Below are 23180 nucleotides of genomic sequence, written 5' to 3'. Positions count from 1 at the left end.
AGCAGGAGGTCGGAGCCTTTGGTGGAGGCCGGGCTAGGGCCAGGGCAGCGGGAGCCTGGAGTGACCAGCTGACCATAAGCCACAATGCAACACCCACGTTTATTTAAAGTTGACAAGGTAGAGACCTAGGAGAGCCCGCAGGTGAAGAGCCCAGCAAGCACCTTCCATAAGCTCAGGGTCTCGATGACTGACAATCCCAGGCCCTCTGGTGTGGACAGACCCAGGCCTTCTTGGCTCAGCAGGAGGCCCTTGGACGTCCCCGCTTCTCAGTCAGGCGGAGGCCCTGAGCTCAAGGACTGCTCGGAGGCCAGGTGGCCCATGACTTCCCACACCAAGATGTCACCATGGGCCACTGAGAAGAGCAGCTGGGCGGGCGGGGCAGACCTGCACAGCTGCACCATGTCGTCATGGCTGGCCAAGTCCCAAGCGGCCCCCGAATGACAGTCCACCAGCCTCAGCACTCGCTCTGGGGGCAGACGGCATGGGGCTGGGGCTGGGCAGGCGGAGGGCTGCGCCCACCACACCCCGTGACTGTGTAGCTCCCGGGGCCCAGGGTCCCCGCCCTGTCCTAGTGTTGGGGCCTCTGGAAGAAAGTGTGCTCAAAGCCCTGTGTCCTCCACACCCTAGGGACTGCCGCAGCTGGGACCAGGGGCACCAAACCTAATGGGGAGCCCATCAGCTTCCAAGGCCCCAAGCTAGGCCAGTGAGTCCCTCTGCTGAGGCCCTGGGTCTGGGTCCCACAGTCAGCACCTCACACCCCTCATCTCCTAACCCTACAATGCACCTGGGCGTGTGTCCTCGCCCCGGTACAGGGATGAGGAACTTGGGGCACTGAGGTGAGACCGGTCTCAGGTGGGGCACGGGCGAGCCCCTCGGCTCCCCTCCGTCCCACTGCACCAGGACTCACCGGCAAAGCCAACGGCCACGAGGTGGGCCCTGGGGGACAGGCTCAGGGACATGGCAAAGAACGGCAGCGGGATCCTCTCCACCACCTGTGGACAGTGAGTGTGAGCCTCCCTTCCCCAGCCCTGGGGTCCTCGGGCTCCCAGGACCACACAGGGCTGGGGGTACACGTGCCTGCTTCTGGTGAAGGTTGTAGAAGACTAGCTCTGGATGCATGCTGAGGCCCGCGCACACCAGCAGCGCCCCGTCCCAGGGGCAGAAGGCCACGAGACAGGGCGGGGGATGGCTGGGAGCCTGGGGAGGAGCACACATACTGCAGTCAGATGGGCAGGCACCACCGCCCCCCCCCGTGCCCCCAGGACCCTTACCTCCATGAGGGTGGGCGATGGGGAGCTGAGCCAGTCCACGAGCTCACAGCAGCCCCGCGGCCAGTCGGCGGCCCAGATGCTGATGCGCTGGTCTGAGCTGGCAGCCAGCCACAGGTCGGCCCCCTCTGCCCCGTAGTCTCCATACTGGGGTTGGGGAAGGGCTGGTGGGTGCCTCCCGCCCTGCCCTACCCGATCTCCCTCCCCTGCCAACACCCCCCAGGCCAGGCCCCGCCGGCTCATGAGGCTGCTTCACCTCTTTGCTCGTGCTCTGGATGGTGGAGATGAGAGCGCCCTGGTGGTCACTCAGGACGCGGAGGGTCATCCCTGTGCGGGGGCAGCTCACAGCCACAAGCCCATCCTTGTCTCCAGAGAGGATGGTCTGACCTGGGCCAGACAGGGCCACAACGTTACCCTGCGAGCCCCTGGCCCCCAGCCCAGACGGGTGAGCACACGGAGGCCCCATGGGCCCCACTGCTCACCATCGGCGGAGTAGGCCAGGGCTGTCAGTGCAGCCCGGTGGGGGTGCATCTTGAGCTCCATGGCAATGCGGGTGACACTGAAGACACGCAGGGTGCCGTCACTGTAGCCAGCCGCCACCTGCTGCTGCTCTGGGCGTCCACAGGAGCAGGGGCTCCAAGCCAGAGAGAGGCAGCTCTGGGGGCCGACAGGAGGAAGACACGGGCGTTCCCCTGGGCATGGGGAACGCGGGCCCAGCCCCAAGGCTGGGATAGACACTGAGGGAGGACACGGAGACCTGGCAGGGCTAGGAGGGGGTCTAGCTCGGCCCTCGGGGCCCCTAGTACCTGGTTCAGCACCTGGAACTGGATCAGGAGCTCCATACTGGCCAGGGACCACACCCTCACACTCCCGTCATCACTGCATGTGGCCCAGTGGGATGCGCTGGGGCTGAAGACCACCTCGTTCACCTGTAAGGAGCCAGCCAGCTGGCTGTGCTGAGGCTGGGGGCCCTCAGGCACAGGGGAGACACGGCAGCCCCAGGTGTTTTGTTTTTTAAAGATTCTATTTTTTAACCTAACTCTCCCCCGACGTGGGGCTCAAACTCACAGCCAAGAGCAAGACTCGCACGCTTGTCGGACCGAGCCCGCCGGACGCCCCAGGTGGTCTTTCTGACGAGGGCACCATCTCCTGCACAAGCCTGCCTGGCCCCAACCACCTCCACGTGGCCTCAAGAACCCGTCCTGGCCTCCGTCCCAAGTACCCCCACACGAGACCCGGGTGGGACAGAACCTGACAGCTCACTTGCCAAGACAGCACAGAAGGGACCATTCTGGTTGACCCTAAAAAATGGTGATGTGACGATGGGTGAGGACATGTCCCCAGAGAGCTGCGCACAGAAGGTGGAGGAAGACAGCCCAGACAGGAGCACAGGAAACAGGAGACACAGAAGCCACGTGCCCACAAAGGACAAGAGCATGGCCTAGACTCGGATGTGAATTTCAAGGATAAATGCGAGCTCCTAACATGTCATGTGGAAAAAAAGTAACCAGGGGCGCCTGGATGGCTCAGTGGGTTAAAACCTCTGTCTTTGGCTCAGATCATGATCCCAGAGTCCTGGGATCAAGCCCCACATCAGGCTCTCTGCTCAGCAGGGAGCCTGCTTCCACCCCACCCCCCGCCTCTCTGGCTACTTGTGATCTCTGTCTGTCAAATAAATAAATAAATAAATAAAAAGTAACCAAGCTGTCTCGCTGAGCAGCAGCAGGCCCCTCTGGCACTTGGACCACGACCCCTACATCCATTTCCCTCAGGAGGGGCCCCCAGACTCTGAGAAGGAACAGCCGAGTCCGGTTCTGGGTGGAGCTGCAGAGGGGACCCTGGGACACCTTGTCCCTCCACATGAGAGGGACGTCACCAGCGACCACCAGCCCCGGTCAAGGCTGTAGGACCCAAGGGCACGTGTGCCAGCAGGTGAACAGACACAGAGGCGTGTCTGGCACTGACGCACGCTGTGCTACAGACAACCTGGAGGGCCCCGTGCTCGTGGAGAGAGGGCGGACGGACAGGAATGCCCAGAACAGCTGAATCCACAGCAACAGAGTCAGCCAGGGAGTCCCAGGGGCTGGGCAGGGGGATTGGGGCAGGGCAGGGGGGGGGCGGGTTGTTTAAAGGGTAAGGAGCTTCCTTTTGGGGAGGGGAAATGCCCCAAAATGGGATTGTGGCGACGCGTCGTGCAATTCTGTGAAGATAACAAAACCACAGACCCCCCCCAGCGGATAAGGGCTACAGTGTGTACCTCGTACCCGAACACAGAGCTGCCACCAAAAATCCACAAGCAGCACACGACACTCCCCCATCCAAGTTCCTCTGATGACAACCATTATATCAGAACAAACGAACAGAGATTTTAAAAAAGGAAAAGGATTCAGGAACCAACTCGAAGAACCTGCCCCTGGCCAAAGATGGGGCTTGAAGGGCATCATGAGAAGCCGTGACCGCGAGGAAGCCGGACCCACGTTCCCACCCAGCAGTGCGCACAGAGCCTCGCAAACTCGCAGACCCCTGCTGGCGGCCGAGGAACCAAGCCTGCACTCGGGAGACCCAGCCCAGCAGGGAGAGACCCGCCCATCCTGCACTCCTGCCTCAGCGCCACCTGGAAGAAACCAAGCTCGTGAGGCCGTCTCTCCTGGTCAGGATCCGAGCAGCACCCCAGCAAGCCCCACCGAGCAGGGAGCCATTCTACGAGCACAGCGCCGACGGGCGAGCAGCCCTGGACCAGACCCTGGCCTGGCCTCCAGCCCTCTCGGACCCCAGGAACGTATAAGGGCCTAGAGGCAGGTCCAGCTGAGCTGGTGGGAGGTTCCAGGACAAAGAAGCTCGTTTTTCCAACAAATAAATTACGAGAAAAAGAAGACAAACTAAGAAGGACAGAGAAGGCCAAAAGGCCCGGGTGGGGACGCATGTGAGGCCCGTACGGACAGGGTTAGCACACAGTTCCAGGCTGTCGTCATCTGGGGACTGCCTGGGCCACTTACACAAACCCACCGGACTGCTGGTCTTGGCCCTTGAGCAAGCCGGGGAAGGGAGGAGCAGAGCAGAGACTGTGTGGCATACCGCCCTGCCTCTGTCCAGGGTGGAAATGCCCTCACCTTGCTCCTATGGCCGCTGATGAGGCGGGTGCTGGTGCCCTCGGCCCAGCTGACATACCAGAGCGTGCCTGCTGTGGTGCCCACCACGCCCATGTCCATGCTGTCGTGGAAGACCGCGCTCACGACGGCCCCGTCCAAGGTCAGCTCATGCTCCATGAACACGGAGCTAGACCTGGGGTGGGGGGTGGGGGCAGGAGGTTGAAAGGGTGGCAGGAGTCACGGCCCAGGGACCTGGGACTCTGGGGATGTGTCCTGATCTTCGGGCTACAGGACACTGGCCTCCCCCTCCCCCAGCCCCGTGGCCCGCCGGCAGCTCACCTGGCGCGCGAGCCCTCGCACCGAAGCTCTGCCACGGCCCCCACCGCCCAGAGGCGCAGCCGCCTGGCGTTGCTGCCACTGACCAGCCGTGCACCCGAACACAGCAGCACTCCTGGGAGGCAGGAGGTGGCATGAGCCCCAGGTGCCCAGAGCTCCAGACGAGATGTCCCAGGGAGGGGCTGTGGGGACGCTGTTGGACACCCACCGATTTCACCGTCGTCGGCTTCCCAGGCCAGGAAGCAGCGGCTGGCACTTGTGTCCCAGACACAGACCTGGCCGGCGTTGGAGCCGCAGTACAGCAGAGGTACAGGCCCGTAGCAGAGTGAAGTCAGCTCACCCGCCCTCACCTCCTCGGGGATGGGCACTCGGTGTCCCTGAAGGGACACGAGGGCAGCGGGGGTCAGCAGTGTCCTGGGGCCCAGCCCGACCCCGTCGTCTGGAACAGCCTCTGAACCCTGGCACCTGGAGGCTGACATCGGTCCCGTGCCGCTGGAGGAGCCACAGGCTAATGGCACCTTGGCCCACACAGACCAGCTCGCCGGCATCCCAAGGATTAAAGGCCACACCGTGCACTGGCTCCGGGAGCCGGGTGGAGGACAGGAGCTCATAAGCGGCCGTGCTCCACAGGGCCAGAGTGCGGTCACCATAGTCCCCTGGCAAAGACACACGGTAGCTGCATCAGCTGCCCAGGAGTCCCAGGACAGGCAGCAAAGCCCAGAGACCACTGTCCTCCCAATACCCCAACTGACCCAGTGTGACAAGGAGCTCATCGTCTGGCGAAAATGCCAGAGCCTGCACGGCGGTCCTGTGGTAAGAAAGGAAGTGCCGGCAGGAGCCCCCAGGCACGTCCCAGATGCAGATGTGGCAGCGGGAGGCAGTGCCGCGGCTGCCCGAGGCTGAGGCCAGGACCTGGCGGGCAGGGGGGCAGTTAGTCAACCAGAACGGAGTGGCCACAGTCCCACTGCCGTTCTGGCTGGAGGGAAGGCTGGAAAAGCATCCCTCGTCCCGCCCTGGAGGGGAGAGCCGGCTGCGGTTCTCAAGGACCGGCCCTGGGTGGAGAAGGCGGGATGCGGGGCTGGTACCTGAGCACTGTGGCTGAGGGCCAGGGTGGAGATCTCCTCGGGGTGGCCGAGCCAGTGCTGCTGGGCGCCAGAATGCAGGTCCTCCACCACCACCAAGCAGCCACACGTGTAGGCAAAGAAGCCTGTGGGCAGGGAGGGCACCCCTGAGCCAGGCCGCGGGGCCCGGGCTGCACCATCCCTGCTTCCTTCCACAGCCACGGGGCTCACGCCAGGAAAGCCACTCGGGGGCCGGAACACAAGAGGCTACCAGGAAAAGGCATCCCAGCTCGGGCACCCGAGCCGCCTGTGATAGCAAGTGCTCACGGGCTCTCCCCGGGGCCTGTCCCTGGGCCTGTCCCGGGGCAGAGAGAGCTGGGCCCTCCCTGCCACGGCTGGGCTGGGAGCCAGGGTGCGCGGCGGCCCCACCTGTATCCGGCTTCCAGACCACGTTGGAGCGCCCGTTCCCGTTGTAGCCCACGATGACCTTCAGCAGCAGACGCTCCACGCCGGTGTTGGACACAGAGGCACTCTGCAAAGACACGGACAGGACACTGGGGTGCCGGCACGGTGCTCAGCCACCCCCCCCCAGCTCAACCTCTCCCCGATCAGGCTGGAGCCTGGGATGGAGCCTTGGGAGGTGCAGGCTCCCAGACGGAGACAAATGGCAGGAACGTAGGTCCCAGAACCCACACGAGAGGCCGGCAGAGCGCGAGTGGGAGGCACCTGGCATCTAGGGAGGCTGGGCAGGGCAGCAAGGCCCAGGGCAGACCTTGGGGAGGGCACGGGCACAGGATGAGGAAATGGGAAGGAGCCAGGGCCAAAAGGGAGGGCTCATCAGGACACCACCCGGGGCCACTGTGGACATCTTCAGGACAGCCAGAGCCCTGGCCAGCCAAGCCAGAGTGCAGGCACAGGGTGGAGGAGTCACCTGCAGGGGACCTGTCACCAAGATCTACATCAAAGCCATGTCACCAAAGCTGTGAGCTTTGGAAGCCACCCCAGGGAGACCCCAGGAAACCGAGTTTCCCCGGGGAAAAAGGACACTCTGGGAAACTACCGGGCCGTGCCACCCCCACCTCTGGGCCCGTAGGGCGTCTGCTTGTGAAAGGGCCTGCAATGACGCCCCCGACCCCAACTGACCTTGGCCAGCAGGGGGGTCTTATAGCGTACCAGGAAGTGCCTGTAGCAGTCTGGGCGAGCAGAGGGGTGGACCTGAGCTTTCCTGACGCTGCGAGCACCTGACCAGGGAAGGAAGAGACCTCGAAACGTCAAAGCACCCACGACCCCTCAGAGACCCCTCCCTGCACACAGTCACCAGGCACCGCTGGGCAGGACACGTGTCTGACCCACAGCAGACCCGGGGGTGGGGGGGTCAGGCAGGCCACACCCCACAGCCAGCCCGGCCCAGCTGGGGCCTCGGACGAGCCTACTTGCCCCGCAGCGAACAGAGCTTGTCTCACAGAGTAAACCTCAGCCCGTCCGGCAGCTGGGCCTCCCTCAGGCCACCTGGAGCCCACGCAAGACCGTGGTCTGTCACGAGTATCCCCACCCCATCCTGCTGCCCCTCTTCTGCTTACTGGACCAGCTATGGGGGTGGGGACCCATGCTGAGGCCCCAGGGGCCCCCTGGAGCCCCCCAGACCCCATCTCCAGCCCTGCTGGCCTCCTTCACCAGCATGGGCAGGCACGAGGCCTGACGGAGCCACGCAGGGCTGTGGCTCTCCTCAGAGACTCCTTCTTCATCGGACAAGGAGGAGGCACCTGGGGAGAAGGCGGAAGGGAGCAGTGAGAGGAAGGGACAGAACTCTGCTACCTCCCCGCCCCGCCCCGACCTGGAGCAGAGATGCACTCGACAGTCCCTCTGGGGCTCTCCGCCCTACCGTTGTCACCCTTGAGGGACGCCACACAGACACCCGGCTGCAGCGGGGATGCTGGGGACGGCTCGGACACCTGCTGCCAGGGGAGCCCATTGGCCCCACACACCGTGTCCTCCAGCTGCCTTGCGTCCAGGCCTGGACACAAAAGAAGCCAGCCTGGGCCACACACCCCCAGTTCTGCACTAGGAACCCCAGGAAAGGAAGGGGCGCTATGCCACCCACAGAGATGACCACAAAGCCTGCCCCTGTGGTGGGGCCACTCACTAGCCTTGTAGGTTGGGGCGGCCGCAGGCGAGTCTCCAGCACTGCAGAGGCAACGAGAGACCAGGTAGGAAGAGGGTAGCAGAAGGCCGGCAGACGCAGCTCCAGGGCAGGCACTTGCCTTCCTGAGGGTGACCTCTCTGGGGGACCCAGAATGTCCCAGAGGAAGATGGCATCCCCCACGCTGAGAAGCTGCTGCTGGTCAGGGCTGAAGCCCACGGCGTGTACGGGCTCTGAGTGGCCAATATACACCTGGGGGCAACGGCAGTCACACACAGAGACCCTGGAAGCACAGCTACGGCGCCACGGTCCCTCAGCACCGGGCGGGAGTACTGCTTCCCGCTGCAGGATGACGACGTATCCTGCAGGCCTGGCTGCGAGGCCCCTGAGCCGCCAGACAGGGGTGGGAAGAGGCGGCTCTCAGGGGCTGCAGGCCCCACCAGGCACTGGGGAGCAGGGGGGTCTCGTCCGCCCTCCCTCCCACCCAGCTACCGGGCACCTGCCTGGGCCCCCACCTGGCAGCTGGGGCAGGACTTCGTCACGTAGTCCCACACCTTGATGGCCCGGTCGGCGGCCATCAGCAAGAAGCCTGCGCCCCTGCTGAGCGCCAGGGAGGGGCAGGCCACAGCGCGGACGCCTGGCAGCTGCAAGAGACGCTCTGGTCGGTGAGGACAGACCAGAAATCACAGGCCCCCCAACGGGAAGTCTCCCTTCGTGAGAAATGCCACTTGCAAGGAGCAGCAGGTGGCCCGGGGCCACCCTCCTTGCAGCCCTGCAAGCACTAGAGCTGGAGTGTGGAGGGAGGAGATCACAGGCTGAGCACAGCCCCGGGCTCACCTCCCGGACCACGCGGCCCGACGCGGTATCCAGCACCGTGACTGTGTGAGAGATCGTGGACACCAGCAGGTGGCTAGGAGGTCCGGGGCCAAAGCAGATGGCCACGGCCGAGTCCAGGAAGCTGCTAGCCGGGTCCAGGGCGCTGATATCGATTCGCAGCAGCTAGGGGAGGGCAGCAAGTTGCCCCTGGCCCGGCTTCCAGGCAGAGCGTGCACCCCCGGAGCACGAGCACAGAAAGGCAGTCGCCTCAGGCACCCGCTTGGCAGTCCTGCCACCTGCGGCTTACACATTCTGAGTCCAGGCAGCAAGGGTCAGACCCTCTCGGGGTCAGCGTGACCTCCCACCTGTCCCCTCGACTCCCTCGCTCTCCACCCAGGCCCAAGGAGAGGCCCTGTCCTTCCCTACCACCCTCCACCCTGGAGGGACCAGAAGAGCCACATGTCCCCGGCGGGGGACACATGCAGGGTGTGCTGGCCAGGGCAGCATGGACACACAGAAGACTCCAGCTCGCTCACCTCCTCTAGGCAGGATGCGTTCATGACAGTCACCACATACTTGGAGGGGCCCACGAAGGCAAGCAGGCGGCCATCCCCGCTAACTGCCAGGGCGTTGGGGGTCGGGTGGGCGTCCCGGCACACCACATTAGCTGCCGGCAGCGTGGGGGCACAGGGTCAACTGGGGGGGACCCAGACCTACCCCCAACTGTGGGAACGGACACCAGTGGGCATGAGCCACAGCTGGACCAGCTGGGGTTCTTCCTGGACCACGGCCAGCCGCCAAAGGACCACCCGCTGGCCCAAGTTACTACCAAGTAGCCACAAAAGGGAACACACATGCTCGGATGACCCGACCCCCACCCAGTGCTCAGGCCATTCGCCTCCTCCCGCGGCAGGGCTGGCACAGACCTTCACTGACCTTTCATGCTGGGGGCGCTAAGTTCTAAAACCATGCTAACCCGGGAGCTGCGGGCAGTGGGCCAGCCCCGCCCCACGGGGACGGGACAAGGACGTGGTCAGGAGGCTGGAAGGGGCAGCGTGGGGGCCTGACCTGCCACACGCAAGACGCGGCATGGGGCGCTGATGCACTGGTACTGGGCCAAGGTGCCCGAGGAGCAAGAGCTGAACAGGAGGCTGCCGTCGGGGCTGGTGGCCAGACCGGTGACGGGTCCTCGGTGACACCTGCACCACACAGGGACAGCCGCTGCCCTGGCCCCGAGCCGCACCACCCCCACCTCTCTCAGCTGCCCCTGACTTAGCTCCCCAGGGGCAGCAGAGGGCTGGGGCATCTGTGCATGGCCCTTCCCTGCCCAGCCCCGCGGCCCATGTCCCACCTCCGCTTCCGCCTCAGGGGTCTGTGGGGCCGGAGCCAACGGGCACCCACCTGCTCCACCAGCACCTCAGCAGCCTCCAGGCTGAAGGAGCGGACGGCCCCACTGCTGAAGCCGCAGAACAAGGCTGGCCGCGTGGGGTGGAAGGTGACGGTACACGGGGCCTCCTCAGGGGACCTCAAGTCATAAAGCTGAAGGGCGGGGTCCATGAGGCCGGGCAGGGACGGGGCTACATGGGCTTCAAGAGCCTGAGAGCCCATCTCTCCAGGTGGCCCCAGGGGCTTCCCCAAGGCTCCACGCCTGCCTGCACCCCACCCACTGGCCCTCGGGCCCTCCCTCTGCCATGGCACCCTTCTGGCCGCACCCCACCTGCTGCAAGGTCACCAGGTCCCAGACGCGGACAGTGTGGTCCTGGGACACTGTGGCGAGCTGGCCACGGCTGCCCTCGGTGGCCAGGGCCAGCACCGGAGCGGTGTGGGAGCGAACCAGCACGTTGTACTCCCGGGACGGGACATCCAGGAAGCCCAGGAGGCCGGAGGATGTGGCGGACAGCACACGCTGACCGTCGGGGCTGATGCACACCGAAGTGACTGGGCCCTCGTGCTCTGCACACAGTGTGACTCAGTGAGCTCCCGGGCCCCCACCACCACAGAGGCAAACCCACCTGTCTGCGGGCCAGGACAGGCAGGCTCCCTGATGACCACCACTCCTGGCCTCAAGACTCAACCCCCCCCCCCCCAAAATCCTGGGCTGAAGTCTAGCCAGGGGATGACCCAGGGACACGGCCCTCCCACGGCAGCTCCGACGCCGGAACGGCTTTGTGGTCCCACCTGCCTCCAGAAGCACAGAGGATAAGTCCAGCGGCCAGAGGCGCAGGTAACCGTCCTCAGAGCCCACGGCGCATATGGCCTGGGACACGCTGAGGCTGCTGATGGAAATGCCAGGGCCTAGGGGGTGGGCAGGGTCAGCCCACAGCATCAGCACAGCTCCCCCCACCCATGTAGCAGAAGACCCACCTACCCGAGCTGAACATCTGCTTCTGTGAGACGGGGCCGTCAGGGGGCTGTGCAGGCAGGAGCCGGCGTGCGCGCCGCACAGCCATGCGCTGGGGGTCGATCTCCAAGATGTGGCCGCTACGACTGCACACGTAGCTGCTCCGGGAGGTGACAGGTGAGGGCTGAAGGGACAAGTACGAAGGAGACCCAACCAGTCACGGGAGTGAGGGCAGGACTCACAGCATATGGCCATCCTGCGCCTGTCCGAAGGCCAGACCGGTCAACTCCAGCACACGGTGCTCCCCCAAGTCCACAGGGCAGGAACGCAGCTCCCCCCTTCGCAGCCGCCACAGCCGCACACTGCCCTGCCCGCACGATGCCATCCTGCAAGGTAGAAATGTGATGCTATGAGAGGCCCCAACCCAGGGAGCAGCAGGCTCCGCCCCCATCTGGGCCCACGGGCCACCAAGGTCTCATTCCTGCAGTGCAGGGACAGCACTGTCACCTGCTTTCGTCAAAGGAGGCCATGTCAAATGCCTGGATGTCAACCCCAGTGTGCGCCTTTGCCAGAAGAACTGCCTCACCGCCTCGTCCCACCCGGGCTGTGCCCCAGGCCAGCACCACCTGCAAGAGGCCCGTACTGAGTGCCCGCAGCCCACCCCCACCCTGCTCAGCCTCCCCCAGGCCTCAGCTCTCCTTTTCCACGCAAGAGTGCTCGGTGGCCAGAATCGTAAGTGTACCCCTGGACTTCTACACTCGAGGCTGGGCACATCTGTGGGAACAGAGAGAACCCCAAGCTCCAAGCAGAGACGGGCCTGTGCTGAAACACGGGATGCTTCCGACACACCCGACCTCAGGAAGGCGGACACGCCAAACGCGGCCCGTGGAGAGAGCAGGCAGAGCACCGACTCTGAGCGTGGGCCTGAGAGCACGGGGCACCACACGGGGCACATGGGCCAGGGGGCTCGGCAGGGGAGCTTTGCTTGCTAAGTGCCTGGACTCTGCCTGCAGCCTGGCACGGCCACCCCAGCCCCCCGACCCGGGCCTGTTACCGTCCTCCCGTGGCGGTCCCTGCCGACGCCGCAGAGCAGCGCCCCACTGTCGGAGAAGCTGCAGACAGAATGGAAGCAGTGAGCGTGGCTGGGGCTGGCCCCCCTCCCCTTGCCGAGGCCCCATGCCCACCTGAGGGAACAGAGGGCATGGGCTGGGCTCTGGAACAGGGACAGGCACTCCCCGGACTGGAAGTCCCAGAGGCGTAGCATGCTGGGAGGCCTGGCCTGGGCCGAGGCCAGCAGCAAACCGCTCCCATCCAGAGCCAGAGCAGAAACCTGGAGGAGGCGGCACGTTGAGGGGATGGGACTGCACTGGGCCCGCAGGCATGCACCTCCCCTGGGATGGCGGGGGGTGCCCACCTTGTCCGTGTGGCCAAGGAAGCAGCGCTGCTCCCGGGTGTCGAGGCGCAGGACGACGATGGCCGCGTGGCAGGGATACACCACAGCAGCGCCGTCCTTGGTCCACAGGGCCTGTGCACAGGGGCCAGACCCAGACGTCCCGGGCTGCTCAGCCTCCGCCTGCCCCAATCCCAGCACAATCCCCCCGTGTCAGGAGCGTATACATTCATGCAGGATGTCCCCAAACCCTGTCTGTGGTATTAGAAACTCCGGAGTCGAGGTAGAGAAACACCAAGACCCACAGACACTGAGACGGCGTCTAGAAGAACCCGGCAAGCACAAGGCCACAGACCCAAAACCGGTGCCCACACCAGCCCCGCACACCAGACAAGCATCAGAGCCTCACAGGACACATTCGGGCTCTCAGGTCTAGGGAAGCTCTCGCACCTGGGCCCGTGGTCACGCGGCCTGCGCTCGGGACAGAAGGAACAGACACCGGGATGGGACCCCCGCACTTCCGCCGAGCGAACGCAGAGCTCAGGCAGGGCCGGGAATCCGAGGGGTGGGGGGGTGGGGGGAGGGACTCCACACCCTGAGGACGCTTAGACGTCCACGTAACCACACTGGGGAAACACAAGCTTTTCCCACTGCCCCCTCTGTGTGACTGACACTCACGCGACCCAGCAAGAGCACGGGACCCCTCACCCATTTGGTGGTGTGGCCCCCAAAGCCGATGACTCCCTTGAGCCTCAGGACGGGATCCGGGAGAAGGCTCTGAAACAGGCAAACTTGCACTGAGACCCCAGCAGGTGAGGCTCCTGCCCCCTGGGGCCCCAGCAGCCCATGCTGGCTCCTCCCTCCCAGAAGCAACATAGCCCCGGGGGTTTCTGCCAGCTGCATCGGGGCAGGAAGCCAGGACCTGGCCTCAGTGCCAGACCCTTTGGGGAGCCCAGCTCCGGCCCCTGCCTGCAGCCCAAGGCCTCCACGGATCACCTGGTGCCTCCAGACCCTTTGTGGGAAGAGACTCTCGTCCAAAGCCACCTCCTGCCCGTGCTGCTTTCCGTGGGAAGGCTGGATAACGACAGGTTTCAGAGACCCAGCAGACCTTCCCCACCTCATCTAGGCCTCACCCACGTTGGTGAAATGGCTTACCTCTCACCTTCCCCGGGGTAGGCACTGACCTCGTGCACGGCCACACCCTCTGGGGCCACAGGCACCACGGTCCGCTCAGGAGCGGGCACGTGAACACCCCCGCCGGCTGCATGCTTGTCAGTGACCTCCGGCCTGGCTGAGGGCTCTTGGCTACGGTCACTGGGGCCATTCACGCTGGGGAGCTCTGAGCGCTCACAGAACACGCTGACCTCTGGAAGGGGCCTGGGCTCCGTGGGGGCCTGACAAGACAGCAGGGGCACAAGGGCCTGTCAGCACCCTGAGGCTGCCACCCTCCAGCCCCGCCCCCAAGGACGCAGGGGCACTCACGGCTACGGGGCCACACCTGCACCACAGAGGGCACGCGGTCCTGGAGGGGATCGCCGAAAGCCACTGGGTGAGAGAGAACCTGCGGCGCGCGCCCCAGGGAGTCTGGAATACAGCCAGAGGCCACAGGAGCCGCTCAGCAGAGGGTACAAAGGCCTGGGGAAAGCACGGTCCCAGGGCCTCACCCACTCCTGCCAAGCCACAGCCGCAGGCCAGTCTTCTGCCCCGGGCCCCAGAACGCCCTCCTAGCTGGAAAGGCTGAGAACACCAAGCACCTACACCTCCCACACGGAGCCGGCATCTCAGGCCAGCCTCGAGGCGAGCCCTGGGCCCTGTGGGTACCCCCTGCCAGGGTCGCCACCCCCAGTATCAACACCCCCTCCCGCAGAACTCCACGCCCCTGCAGGCCGGAGCCCAATCCCTGCTGCCCTCACAGGCCCACCTGCCTCAAGAGGAGAAGAGCTCTCCTGAGCCGGCTCGGAGGACACTCTGAAGCTGTCTCTGGGAAACCTTGACAGGGTGGAAGGAAAGTCAGCGTCCAGCGACCAGCCCGCCATCCCTTCGCCGGCCTCCCGCAGGACGGGCGGAGCCGCTCACCGGATGTGGACATAGTGGTCATACCAGCTCTCCCCCTTTGGCACCGGGAATGCCATTTCTCTCGGTACAGGTACGACAGGCAGCTTCGCCCGCCGCGCCTCAGCAGTGCTGACAGCTACAGAGGACAGAGCCGGTCCAGGAAGGAGGCCCACCCAGCTCCCTCTTCCAGCCCAGGCGAGTCTCGACACCAGACGCCACCAGCCCAGCCACAAACACCCCCTGCCCCCGACAGGTGCCTCGGTTGCTGGGGGGCTCCAAGATGGCACAGCACACGCGTTTCTGTCGTGGGCCCGGCTGTCAGCCCCTTCTGCTGAGGAGGAGAGCAGGAGCAGGCCGGGGGCATCAGCACGGCACTCACCAGGGTCAAAGCACAGGTCGCTGGTGTAGAGAGTCTTCACCAGCAGACTAGCACACAGCCTGACGCTCTTGAGGTGGCCGTAGCGCCGGTTCAGGTACAGGAGCAGGACGTCCCTCAAGTCCAGCTGTAGGTATGTCCACCGGGTACCAGAGGGAGCGACACCGGCCGGCTCTGGAGAGCGTGAGCCAAGATCAGCGCCCACAGTCTCACCAGCCAGCCCACGGCACTCTGTACTTGGCCAGCCCCAAGCACGGCATGCCCCCCACCTCCCTCTCTGCTCTCAGGCCACCTCTCCAGGGCTACTGCCCCCACTCACGCCCCATTTCGGCATCACCTTTTAAAGAAAACCCAGCCTCGCAGATGAAGGGAAACTGCAGCCATGTGGCCGTAGACTTGAGCTCCTTGAAGAGGTTAGAGAAGGACACACGGATGACCTGGCTGTCCTGCAGGGCACAGCACGACCATGAGAAGACGAGAGCGGCTGCGAGCGTGCACCCCACCCCCACCGACCCCACTCCCCCAAGCTCTGCACCTCGGTGGCCACATCCAGGTGGATGACGAAGTGCTTGGCTGGCAGGGGCTTGAAGAGCACGTACAGGTACCGGCCCGTCAGCCCCAAAGACTGGGTGCTGGTTCTGGGGAGCTGGATGTAACTGCTGGCAGAGACAGGACCCCGGATGCGGTACACGGTGCACTTCAGAGTCTTATCCTGAAGACAGAGAACGGGGAGGCAGCTCGGTCCACCCAGGGACGCCACGAAGGGCACCACCGGCGTGACCCTCGGGTGGTTCTAACGGTTTCGCGGGAGGGCTCAGACGGGGTCCCGACGGCTGCTGCTGGCCCCCGGGGCCCACTTACGGTCACAGGAGCCACATCGCCCTCCTTAGTGGACCGCTTCCACTCGCCCACCTGGAAGTGTCTGAAGACGTTGAGGAACGGGTGCTGCCACACTGGGGAGCCAGGAAGGTGTGAGGACCCCCGCGGGCGTGAAAGCGCGTCCCCAGATGCCAGACCCCCGCCGGCGAGAAGGGGCGTCGCGACGCGGCCGGGCTCCACACCTCCCAGGGAGGGGCCAAACCCTGGGCCTGCGCTCCACCCGCCCCCATCTCCGCGCGGCGACAGCGATACTGTGCGCCATCCCGCGTCCTCCCGCCGACCACGGCCTCCGCAGCGCGGACGACCTCCCGCCCCGAGCCGCGGACCCCCGGTCTCCACCGCGCCGCGGACCCGCCCCCGGCCCTCGCCGCCCCGGGCCCCGTTCCCGCCCCCTCCCGCACCGACACCCTGCCCCCGGCCCCCCGGCCCGGGCCCCCAGCGCGCCGGTACCTTTCGCCATGGCGTAGCCGCTCGAACTTCCCGCCTCCGCCGCCGCGCGCTCCACGCAGGGCACGCAGCGCGCGCTTAGCAACGGCCGCCTGGCAACGGCGCCACGCCCGCCGCCCTGCGCACGACGCCACGTGACCGCGACGGGGTTGGCCGCGCGACGGCGCGGCGTTGGCCACGTGACCGCGGCGCGCGCAGAGCCGGGTCGCGTGACAGCGGCGGGGCAGGACGCGGGCTGGGTCCGCGGTGGGCGGTGTCGCGGCCCGGAGCCTCTGCGGCCACTCCCAGGCCAGCCCCCTGTGGCGATGCCCTAGCACGGCCGCGGTGGGGACTAGGCACGTGCGCGGCGCTCGGGGGCCCGGTGTGTATGGGGAAGGACACGCACCGGTGTTCATGGGAGTGCGTTTGACAGCGGCTGCCCACACCCCCGACAGCCCGCTGGGCTCCACCCTACGGCCTGCAGCCCTCTAGCGCCCACACCTGACGTGCCCCACTCCGGTCCGCAGGCAGTGCCACCCACCGGAGAGGCAAAGCGGTGTCCCCCAGAGCCACTCGGCCCCGGGGGGTTAAGACACAGGACTAAGGGGCACCTTGGTGGCTCAGTGGGTTAAAGCCTCTGCCTTCAGCTCAGGTCATGAGCCCAGAGTCCTGGGATCGAGCCCCACATTGGGCTCTCTGCTTGGCGGGGGGCCTGCTTCTCTCTCTCTCTGCCTGCCTCTCTGCCTACTTGTGATCCCTGTCAAATAAAATCTTTAAAAAAAAAAAAAAAGACACAGAACTAAGCATTGGGAGATTCCGCCCCACTCCTGGGCCTCTGGGATGCTATCTCTTGGCCAGGTGCTAACGACTGTGGATCGTGAGATGGGGCTCAAGCCCCGGCTGACAGGGAGAAAGTAGGTGCTGGGTAAGGTCCAGCGACACCCAAGAAAAGATGAGCTGGCCCAGGGCCCCAGCACCTGTCAGGACACAGGAGGGCCAGAATTGGGCAGAGCTGCAGCTGTGGGGCCAAGGAAAGGTTAGGCTGGACTTAGTGTGAAGACCCTGACCCCGTCCCCACACCAAATAAAGACCACTCAAGGGGCGCCTGGGTGGCTCAGTGGGTTAAGCCGCTGCCTTCGGCTCAGGTCATGATCTCAGGGTCCTGGGATCGAGTCCCACATCGGGCGCTCTGCTCAGCAGGAAGCCTGCTTCCCTCTCTCTCTCTCTGCCTGCCTCTCCGTCTACTTGTGATCTCTCTCTGTCAAATAAATAAATAAAATCTTAAAAAAAAAAAAAAAAGACAACTCAAAAAGGGCAGTTTCTCAAATTTATTAGCCTGGAGCTCCTCCCTGCCAGCCCCAGGGGCTGGACCCTGGGCACAGTGAGCAGGACTGAGGTCAGACAGATTCAGCTCCTGGCCCCTGGCAGCGCACGACAGCTGGTCCAAGGGGTCACCAGGAGCAAAAGTCCAAATGCTGGCACTTCAGGTGTGGACGGCTCCTGGCCAGACTCAGGGTGAGGGACGGTCTGCCGCAGTGGCTACACAGGACTCCGACGTCCTCTCCTGGCGGGGGGGGCGAGGTCCACCACAGGGCAGAGCCAGGCCCTGCACGGACACTCCTTCCAAGGCAGCTAGGAGCAGTTCGTGATTCTGGCCAGGAACTGCTGCGCCCACCACTCGTCCAGGTCAATGGGCACGAAGTCTGTGGGCAGAGCAGAAGGCTGGGCAGTGAAGCTGCCTCCCCGATCAGTCAGTGTCTCTCCCTCAGAACTGACCACAAGCCCCTCCCCCACACCCAAATGCAGCAAGCACTAGAAAGAAGCAGGTCAAGTTCAAGTGCCCTCCCCAATCCCCTAGGGCTAGAACCCAGCAGGGCCCAGGTCAGGGTTGGAGGGAGTGGAGGGGACTCCCTGAGAGCAGGGGAGGGCTCACTCTGCAGCCGGGGGTTGGGGGTCTTCTCCACGTACTGCACAGGCCTAGGCCCACTAGCGCCAGCTGGGCCACTGCCCAGCTGCTGCTCCACTTGCTGCCAAGCTGTGGGGAGAGGACAGTCAGGCTGAGCCAGGCCCCTGGCATCCTGTCTCCCACCCAGGGCTCGGTGGCCACCCTGGACCCCAGCCAAGAATGGCAATGGGGAGTCCACCAGTCACAGGACGAACAGGGAGACAGTTTAGGAAGAGCCCGGCCCTCTAGGTACTTTAAATCAGGTCACAGTGGGGAGGAGGAACAGGGACCCAGGCCTCACCCTCCGGCCTTGACACTACCTTCAGAAACAAACCGGACGTTTTCCTCATGGGCCAGTGTATAGGTCTCTTGGGTTCCCTCAAGGGATGGAGATGTGGCAGGGGGCCGCCGGCCATTCACCCGATTGAACACAAGCCTTGGCCCTGGACTGTGAAGGGGGTCGGAGACGGTCAGCAACTGTCTCAAGCCCTAAGGTGACACCTGGCAAAGCTCCAGGAGCAGCAGCAGGCCACACCCACCACCCCCAGGCCAGGCCCAGCCTGGGCACTTCCTTGACCTTCAGGGTAGCTCTGTGCTGCCGTGGGGGCGGGGGAGGCCTCTCTCCTGCAGGCCCAAGCTCCCAGCAGCTCGAGTCACACCTGCAGTCCCCAGTCCTGTGTCCCAGACCCCCAGCAGGGCTCCGTGCTCAAGGCACACAGGCACTCCTCCAGGGGTCTCTCGGGTACCCCTACTGCCACCTGCATTCACCTCCCCAGGACCAGCCAGGTCTCCAGCAACCCATGTTCGGCCTAAGCTACAACCACATCACTCTGACCCAGCCACAACTGGCCAGGCGCAATTCTCGGCCGTCTTCTCCCCCCACAGAAGCTTCTCCATCTCACCACTGTCCCGTGTGGGAGAAAGGACCCAAACAAGAAACAGCCCATCTTGGCCCTTCCCTCTTCCTGGCTGTCCCAGGCTCCGTGGGGAAGAGCCCTAAGGGATATTCTGGCCAAAGAGCACTGAGTGGAGAAGTTGTGACTTCAAACGCCAGCCCAGCTCTGCAGGTCCCCGACAGGCAACACTCTGCCCATGGGGGTGGGGATTGCTGAGGGGGAGATGGCCCCCAGGCGCTGGAGCTCAGCCTGTGGCATGGGATATCCAGGGAGCCACTGGGCCTGTCCCGCTCAGTGATCAGCGGGGCCCAGGGCAGTGATGGGCTGCCCTTGCTGGCGGCAGCTGGCCTAGCCCTGCACACACAAAGCCCAGAATGGGGCTGTGGAGGGGAGCGGGGCCCGCCACCTACAGCAGGAGTGGGAGCGGGAGTCCTGGGCTGCACGTGCCACTCCGCCAGGCCACTCGCGGTCCCCGCCGGCCTGCTCGCCTTCTGGGCTCAGGTGCCCCACCGCCGCTCGGGGGGGTCCTCCTGGCTGAGAGGGCACTAAAATAAAGAGGAGTGTCTTGAGGGGCACCGGTCCCGCCAGCTCCAGGCCAGCAAAGAAACTGTAGCGGGAGCAGGGCTCCTCCCAGGCCTGAGCTGCACCGACCAGAACCTATGAAGGTTTGTCCTCAACCTGGACAGCCCCTCACCTGCCACCCCCACCCCCACAAGCCTGCAGACTCCAGGAAAGTGGAGTAGGAAAGCAAAGTAGGAAAACCAGCAAGGGAATTGCAGCCATGGGCTGTGGCCCCCGGGGGACCAAAGCAGTGGCCTGCCCAGGGCTGAGCACAGTGCTAGTAGGCAGGCACCCACCTAACCCCCCACCCCAACCCCGCTGGGGTTTGTTACATAGGGTGCCACACGGGCCCTCTGGGGAAAAGGGCGCTGGTGCGGTGGCACTTGCTGTGCACGGGTTGTGCACGCTCCTGAGGGCTGTGCCTGCTCCTGCGGATGCCGCCCACAGGCCAGCCCCGGTGTCCCCCGCTCAACCCACACAGTCCTCTCCAGTCCTCGCAGTCCTCTCCAACCCCACTTCCAGCCCTGGGCACTGGGCTCCAGAGGGAAGTGACCCACCCAAACTCACACCCTGCAAATGGGCACTAGTTCCAGAACATAACCACCCAGCTGCCTGACCTCAAAGCCCACAACTCAGTAACCCAGGCCACCTTCCTGACCTCCTCGCATGACCTTCTGGGGGGGGGGTCACTGGGTGCCCCGTTATCATCTTCCCACCCACGGATATCACCTTTCCTGTCCTCTGCTGTCTGTCTCACAATGGGAGCGAGAGCTGCTCAGAGGCACTGCCCCATGGAGGGCTGGAACCCCCAGCCTGCAGAATCAGAAGGTCACCCATCCTGAGCACCGGCAACGCTCCAGACACCCCAGGCGTGGAGGATGCGGCCGTGGCCCAGACACCCCCTGTTTCGTGGGCAAGGCAGGGTGAGGGATGCTAGATAATAAAAAGGCACTACAGGGGCACCCGGGTGGCTCAGTTGGTTAAGCGGCTGCCTTCGGCTTGGGTCATGATTCCAGGGTCCTGGGATCAAGCCCCGCATCGGGCTCCCTGCTCAGCAGAGAGCCTGCTTCTCTCTCTCCCTCTCTCCCTGCCGCTCTGCTTACTTGTACTCTCTCTCTAGCTCTCTGTCAAATAAACAGATAAAATATTAAAAAAAAAAAAAAAAAAGGCACTACAGAGGAAAAAAACAGGGAAGGAAGGACAGAAAGGCAGGTGGAGCTCTTTCGGAGGCGGCCCCCTGAGAAGGTTCAGGAGCAGGGGCAGGGAGGGCTCATGGGCAGCACTGGCCTCCCAGCAGGGTCATTTCGAGGCCACGGGGACTGGAAAGGGGCAGCTCTGGAAGAGGAGTGACCTCGGGGGTAGGGGGGCCAGCCTGCCACCCCGGGGCACGCAGCAGGACCCCCAACCCTATGCCACGCAGGGCTGAGGCAGGCCGAGTATTGCACTCCCTCTGGCCAGGCCTAGTCAGCACCCTCCTGACCCAGCAGGCTGGGATGTGCCCAACTGGCTGAGGGCCAGCTAAGGGCGAAGGTGAGGCCTGGGGGTATGGTAAGGACTCTATGCCATCTTTCCAACTCCCTCCACACCCACTCCCCGACCCTGCCATGGGTGCACCCTGATTTCATCTGCAATGGGAACTGTGTAGAGGGAGGTGACGCGCTTCTCCAGGGAAGAGGGTCCGGGTGCCCAGCACCACTGCGCCCCCAGGTCACTCTGCCTGGGGTGTCTGGCGCCTCTGCCAGTCGCAGCTACACACGTACACCTTGTTTACTCCTCTGGGCAGTAGGGCAGCTGTGAGGACCAAAGCTGAGGTCATAGGGCGATATTCTAACACAGCCTGGGTCCCAGGAAGGCCCTCAAGGCCCTGCTCGCTCACCGGTCTCCCCAGGACACATCGGTGGTTAGCCCAGAATGTTTTCATCACTAGGAAGCAGCCTCAAAATGTCAACGTGCCCCCAGCAGAAGCCCCCTTGTCCAGCAGGGAAGGGCCTCAGCCCCATAAACACCCCCACAGGTTGCCCCCTCCTGCCAGGCCCCCATCACCTGTGCCCTCAGAGCTGCCTCGGGGGGCCCTGAGTCAACCACCCTGTTTCTCTGCAGTGCCTACCCACAGCCTAGCCCAGGAAACCTCAGGCCTTTGTGGGCTGTGGAAGAAAGCCCTGGGACCAGAAAACGCACAGAATAATGAAACCCAAGTGAAAAGAACTCTGGGGCATGGGGGGAATCTGACCTCCTGGTCAAGGTCATGTGGATGCCAAATGGGCCAGGACGCACATTCCTGTGGGGCCACTGGCGGAAACGTGTGGTCAGAAAAGGCAGGAACTGGCGGTTCGGGCAAGGCCTAGCATCTGCGGGAGGCCTCCAGTCCCCAGCCAGGGGGTCCTGGGGTGAAGGGCAACGGAGAGCAGGGGCCTGGAGGGGCACAGGGAACCCCGTGCACTTTCTCCCCCAGCCCGCTCTGCAAGGACGGGGCTTGGCAGCCTCCCGCCGGGCCGGAGCCAGGAGGCCTCGAGGGCCCGCACCCTAGGTATTTTGTTCCCGCCTTCCTGGGCAGCTCGCCTCAAACCTTGGCCTCGCCGCCCAAGGTCGCCCGGGGCATCTGAGTCAGCCGCGTGGAGCTCCTGCGATCCCGGAGCTGGTCCGCTTCCTCCCCACTCGGGCTCCGCCACGGTCCCACGGGGCCAGAGAGAGCGAGGGGTTCGTGTGCATCCGGCCCAGCCCCCTCCGACCCCGCCAGGTGCCAGGTGAGGCGGAGAGGCCGAAGCGCCGAGGGCGGAGGCGCGGAGGCCGGAGCCTCCCGCGCGGGCGGGGTCACACGCTCCGCCCCGCGCCCGCCCCGAGCACGCGGCCGGGTCTCCGTGAACCTTCCCCAAGGTCAACCCCCCGGTCCCGCGGCCGCCAGCGGCCGGCCCGCGCGTCTCACCTCGACAGGGGCCAGGGTCCCGGCGGCTGCGCCCGCGGGGGCGCTGGGGTCGGCGGCGCGGGCTGCCGGCATTTCAGGAGCTCGCCGAGCCGGCTCTCCACCTGCTGCTGCGAGGGACCTGCGGGCACCGGGCGCGTCAGCCGCCGCCGCGCCCGGGCCGTCACTGCGCGGACCCTCCCCCCGGTCCTGCCCGCCCCGCGCCCCGCGCACCTGTGCGGCGCTGCGCGACCAGCTTGCTGGGCCCCTTGGTGATGGTGTACATGGTGCGGAGGGCCCGGCCGCCCGCGCGCTCCCCGGGACGCACGCCCTGCCCTGCCCTCCGCCCGGGCTCGCACTCGGCGGGGGCCCAGGGCGCGGCCCCTTAACGGGCGGCCGGGCGCGGCGGGAGGGGGCGGGCCGCTACACGCCCCCGGCCCTTAAAGGGCCCGCGCGTCCCCGGCCGGCCTCGGGCACGCGGCGGAGGCGGCGCTCCGGCCGGGGGGTGGGGGGGAGGCTGGTCGCGGCGCGCCGCCACGGGCGCCCCCACCCACATGGCCCAAGGCCAAGGCAGAGGAAGCGTCCTGGGGCCTAGGACGGCCTTCCACCGCCGGAAGGCCAGGTGAGCCGCGGGGGCGGGGGGTCGTGGACAGGCGCTAGGGGGCGCTCTGTGCGGACCCTGGAAGCAAAGTAGTGCCCACT

At 65.2% G+C, this 23180-nt stretch overlaps 2 protein-coding genes across 4 annotated transcripts; both read right to left on the bottom strand.

Moving 5' to 3' along the window:
• Positions 1-80: 80 nt before the first annotated feature.
• Positions 81-16412, bottom strand: WDR90 (WD repeat domain 90). Of its 2 annotated transcripts, none has more exons than XM_047713246.1 (42): positions 16202-16412; positions 15734-15825; positions 15408-15584; positions 15192-15318; positions 14876-15046; positions 14518-14632; positions 14363-14430; positions 13940-14025; positions 13626-13835; positions 13150-13218; positions 12466-12576; positions 12236-12381; positions 12106-12163; positions 11559-11677; positions 11294-11437; positions 11079-11209; positions 10889-11005; positions 10428-10663; positions 10113-10249; positions 9779-9912; positions 9247-9377; positions 8732-8893; positions 8410-8538; positions 8016-8146; positions 7898-7938; positions 7637-7768; positions 7335-7517; positions 6898-6995; positions 6184-6286; positions 5779-5900; positions 5446-5605; positions 5159-5349; positions 4902-5070; positions 4697-4808; positions 4379-4550; positions 2075-2197; positions 1751-1925; positions 1525-1655; positions 1272-1415; positions 1078-1197; positions 908-992; positions 81-466 (listed from the first exon to the last, which is right to left on the bottom strand). In XM_047713246.1, exons 1-42 carry the CDS (start codon positions 16209-16211, stop codon positions 267-269), a joined length of 5472 nt encoding a protein of 1823 aa, XP_047569202.1. In that variant the 5' UTR covers positions 16212-16412; the 3' UTR covers positions 81-266. The 2 variants fall into 2 exon arrangements, with proteins under 2 accessions (XP_047569202.1, XP_047569203.1); XM_047713247.1 differs by having other exon boundaries at positions 99-466; positions 15210-15318.
• A 1079-nt stretch (positions 16413-17491) lies between these two features.
• On the bottom strand, positions 17492-22889 carry MCRIP2 (MAPK regulated corepressor interacting protein 2). 2 transcript variants are annotated; one of them, XM_047714060.1, is made up of 5 exons: positions 22713-22874; positions 22503-22620; positions 18443-18570; positions 18111-18212; positions 17492-17880 (listed from the first exon to the last, which is right to left on the bottom strand). In XM_047714060.1, exons 1-5 carry the CDS (start codon positions 22762-22764, stop codon positions 17810-17812), a joined length of 471 nt encoding a protein of 156 aa, XP_047570016.1. In that variant the 5' UTR covers positions 22765-22874; the 3' UTR covers positions 17492-17809. The 2 variants fall into 2 exon arrangements, with proteins under 2 accessions (XP_047570016.1, XP_047570017.1); XM_047714061.1 differs by lacking the exon at positions 18111-18212 and having other exon boundaries at positions 22713-22889.
• Positions 22890-23180: the final 291 nt, after the last annotated feature.

Source organism: Lutra lutra, chromosome 18 (genome assembly GCF_902655055.1).
Source record: "Lutra lutra chromosome 18, mLutLut1.2, whole genome shotgun sequence".
Classification (NCBI taxonomy): domain Eukaryota; kingdom Metazoa; phylum Chordata; class Mammalia; order Carnivora; family Mustelidae; genus Lutra; species Lutra lutra.
Note: the sequence above shows the minus strand (reverse complement) of the source record. Positions and strands in the feature narration are given on the sequence as shown.

What these genes read in the sequence shown, in the direction of transcription:
- WDR90 (XM_047713246.1), bottom strand. An exon ending in GCCTCCTTTGACGAAAGCAG is followed by an intron (nt 11,438 to 11,558) that starts GTGACAGTGCTG and finishes TCTACCTTGCAG; the next exon opens with GATGGCATCGTGCGGGCAGG. An exon ending in ACGCATCCTGCCTAGAGGAG is followed by an intron (nt 8,894 to 9,246) that starts GTGAGCGAGCTG and finishes GCCCTCCCCTAG; the next exon opens with CTGCTGCGAATCGATATCAG.
- MCRIP2 (XM_047714060.1), bottom strand. Translation starts at nt 22,764, where the DNA reads ATGTACACCATCACCAAGGGGCCCAGCAAGCTGGTCGCGCAGCGCCGC. An exon ending in GGTCGCGCAGCGCCGCACAG is followed by an intron (nt 22,621 to 22,712) that starts GTGCGCGGGGCG and finishes CGGTGCCCGCAG; the next exon opens with GTCCCTCGCAGCAGCAGGTG. An exon ending in GGACCCTGGCCCCTGTCGAG is followed by an intron (nt 18,571 to 22,502) that starts GTGAGACGCGCG and finishes CCCCCTTCACAG; the next exon opens with TCCAGGGCCAAGGCTTGTGT.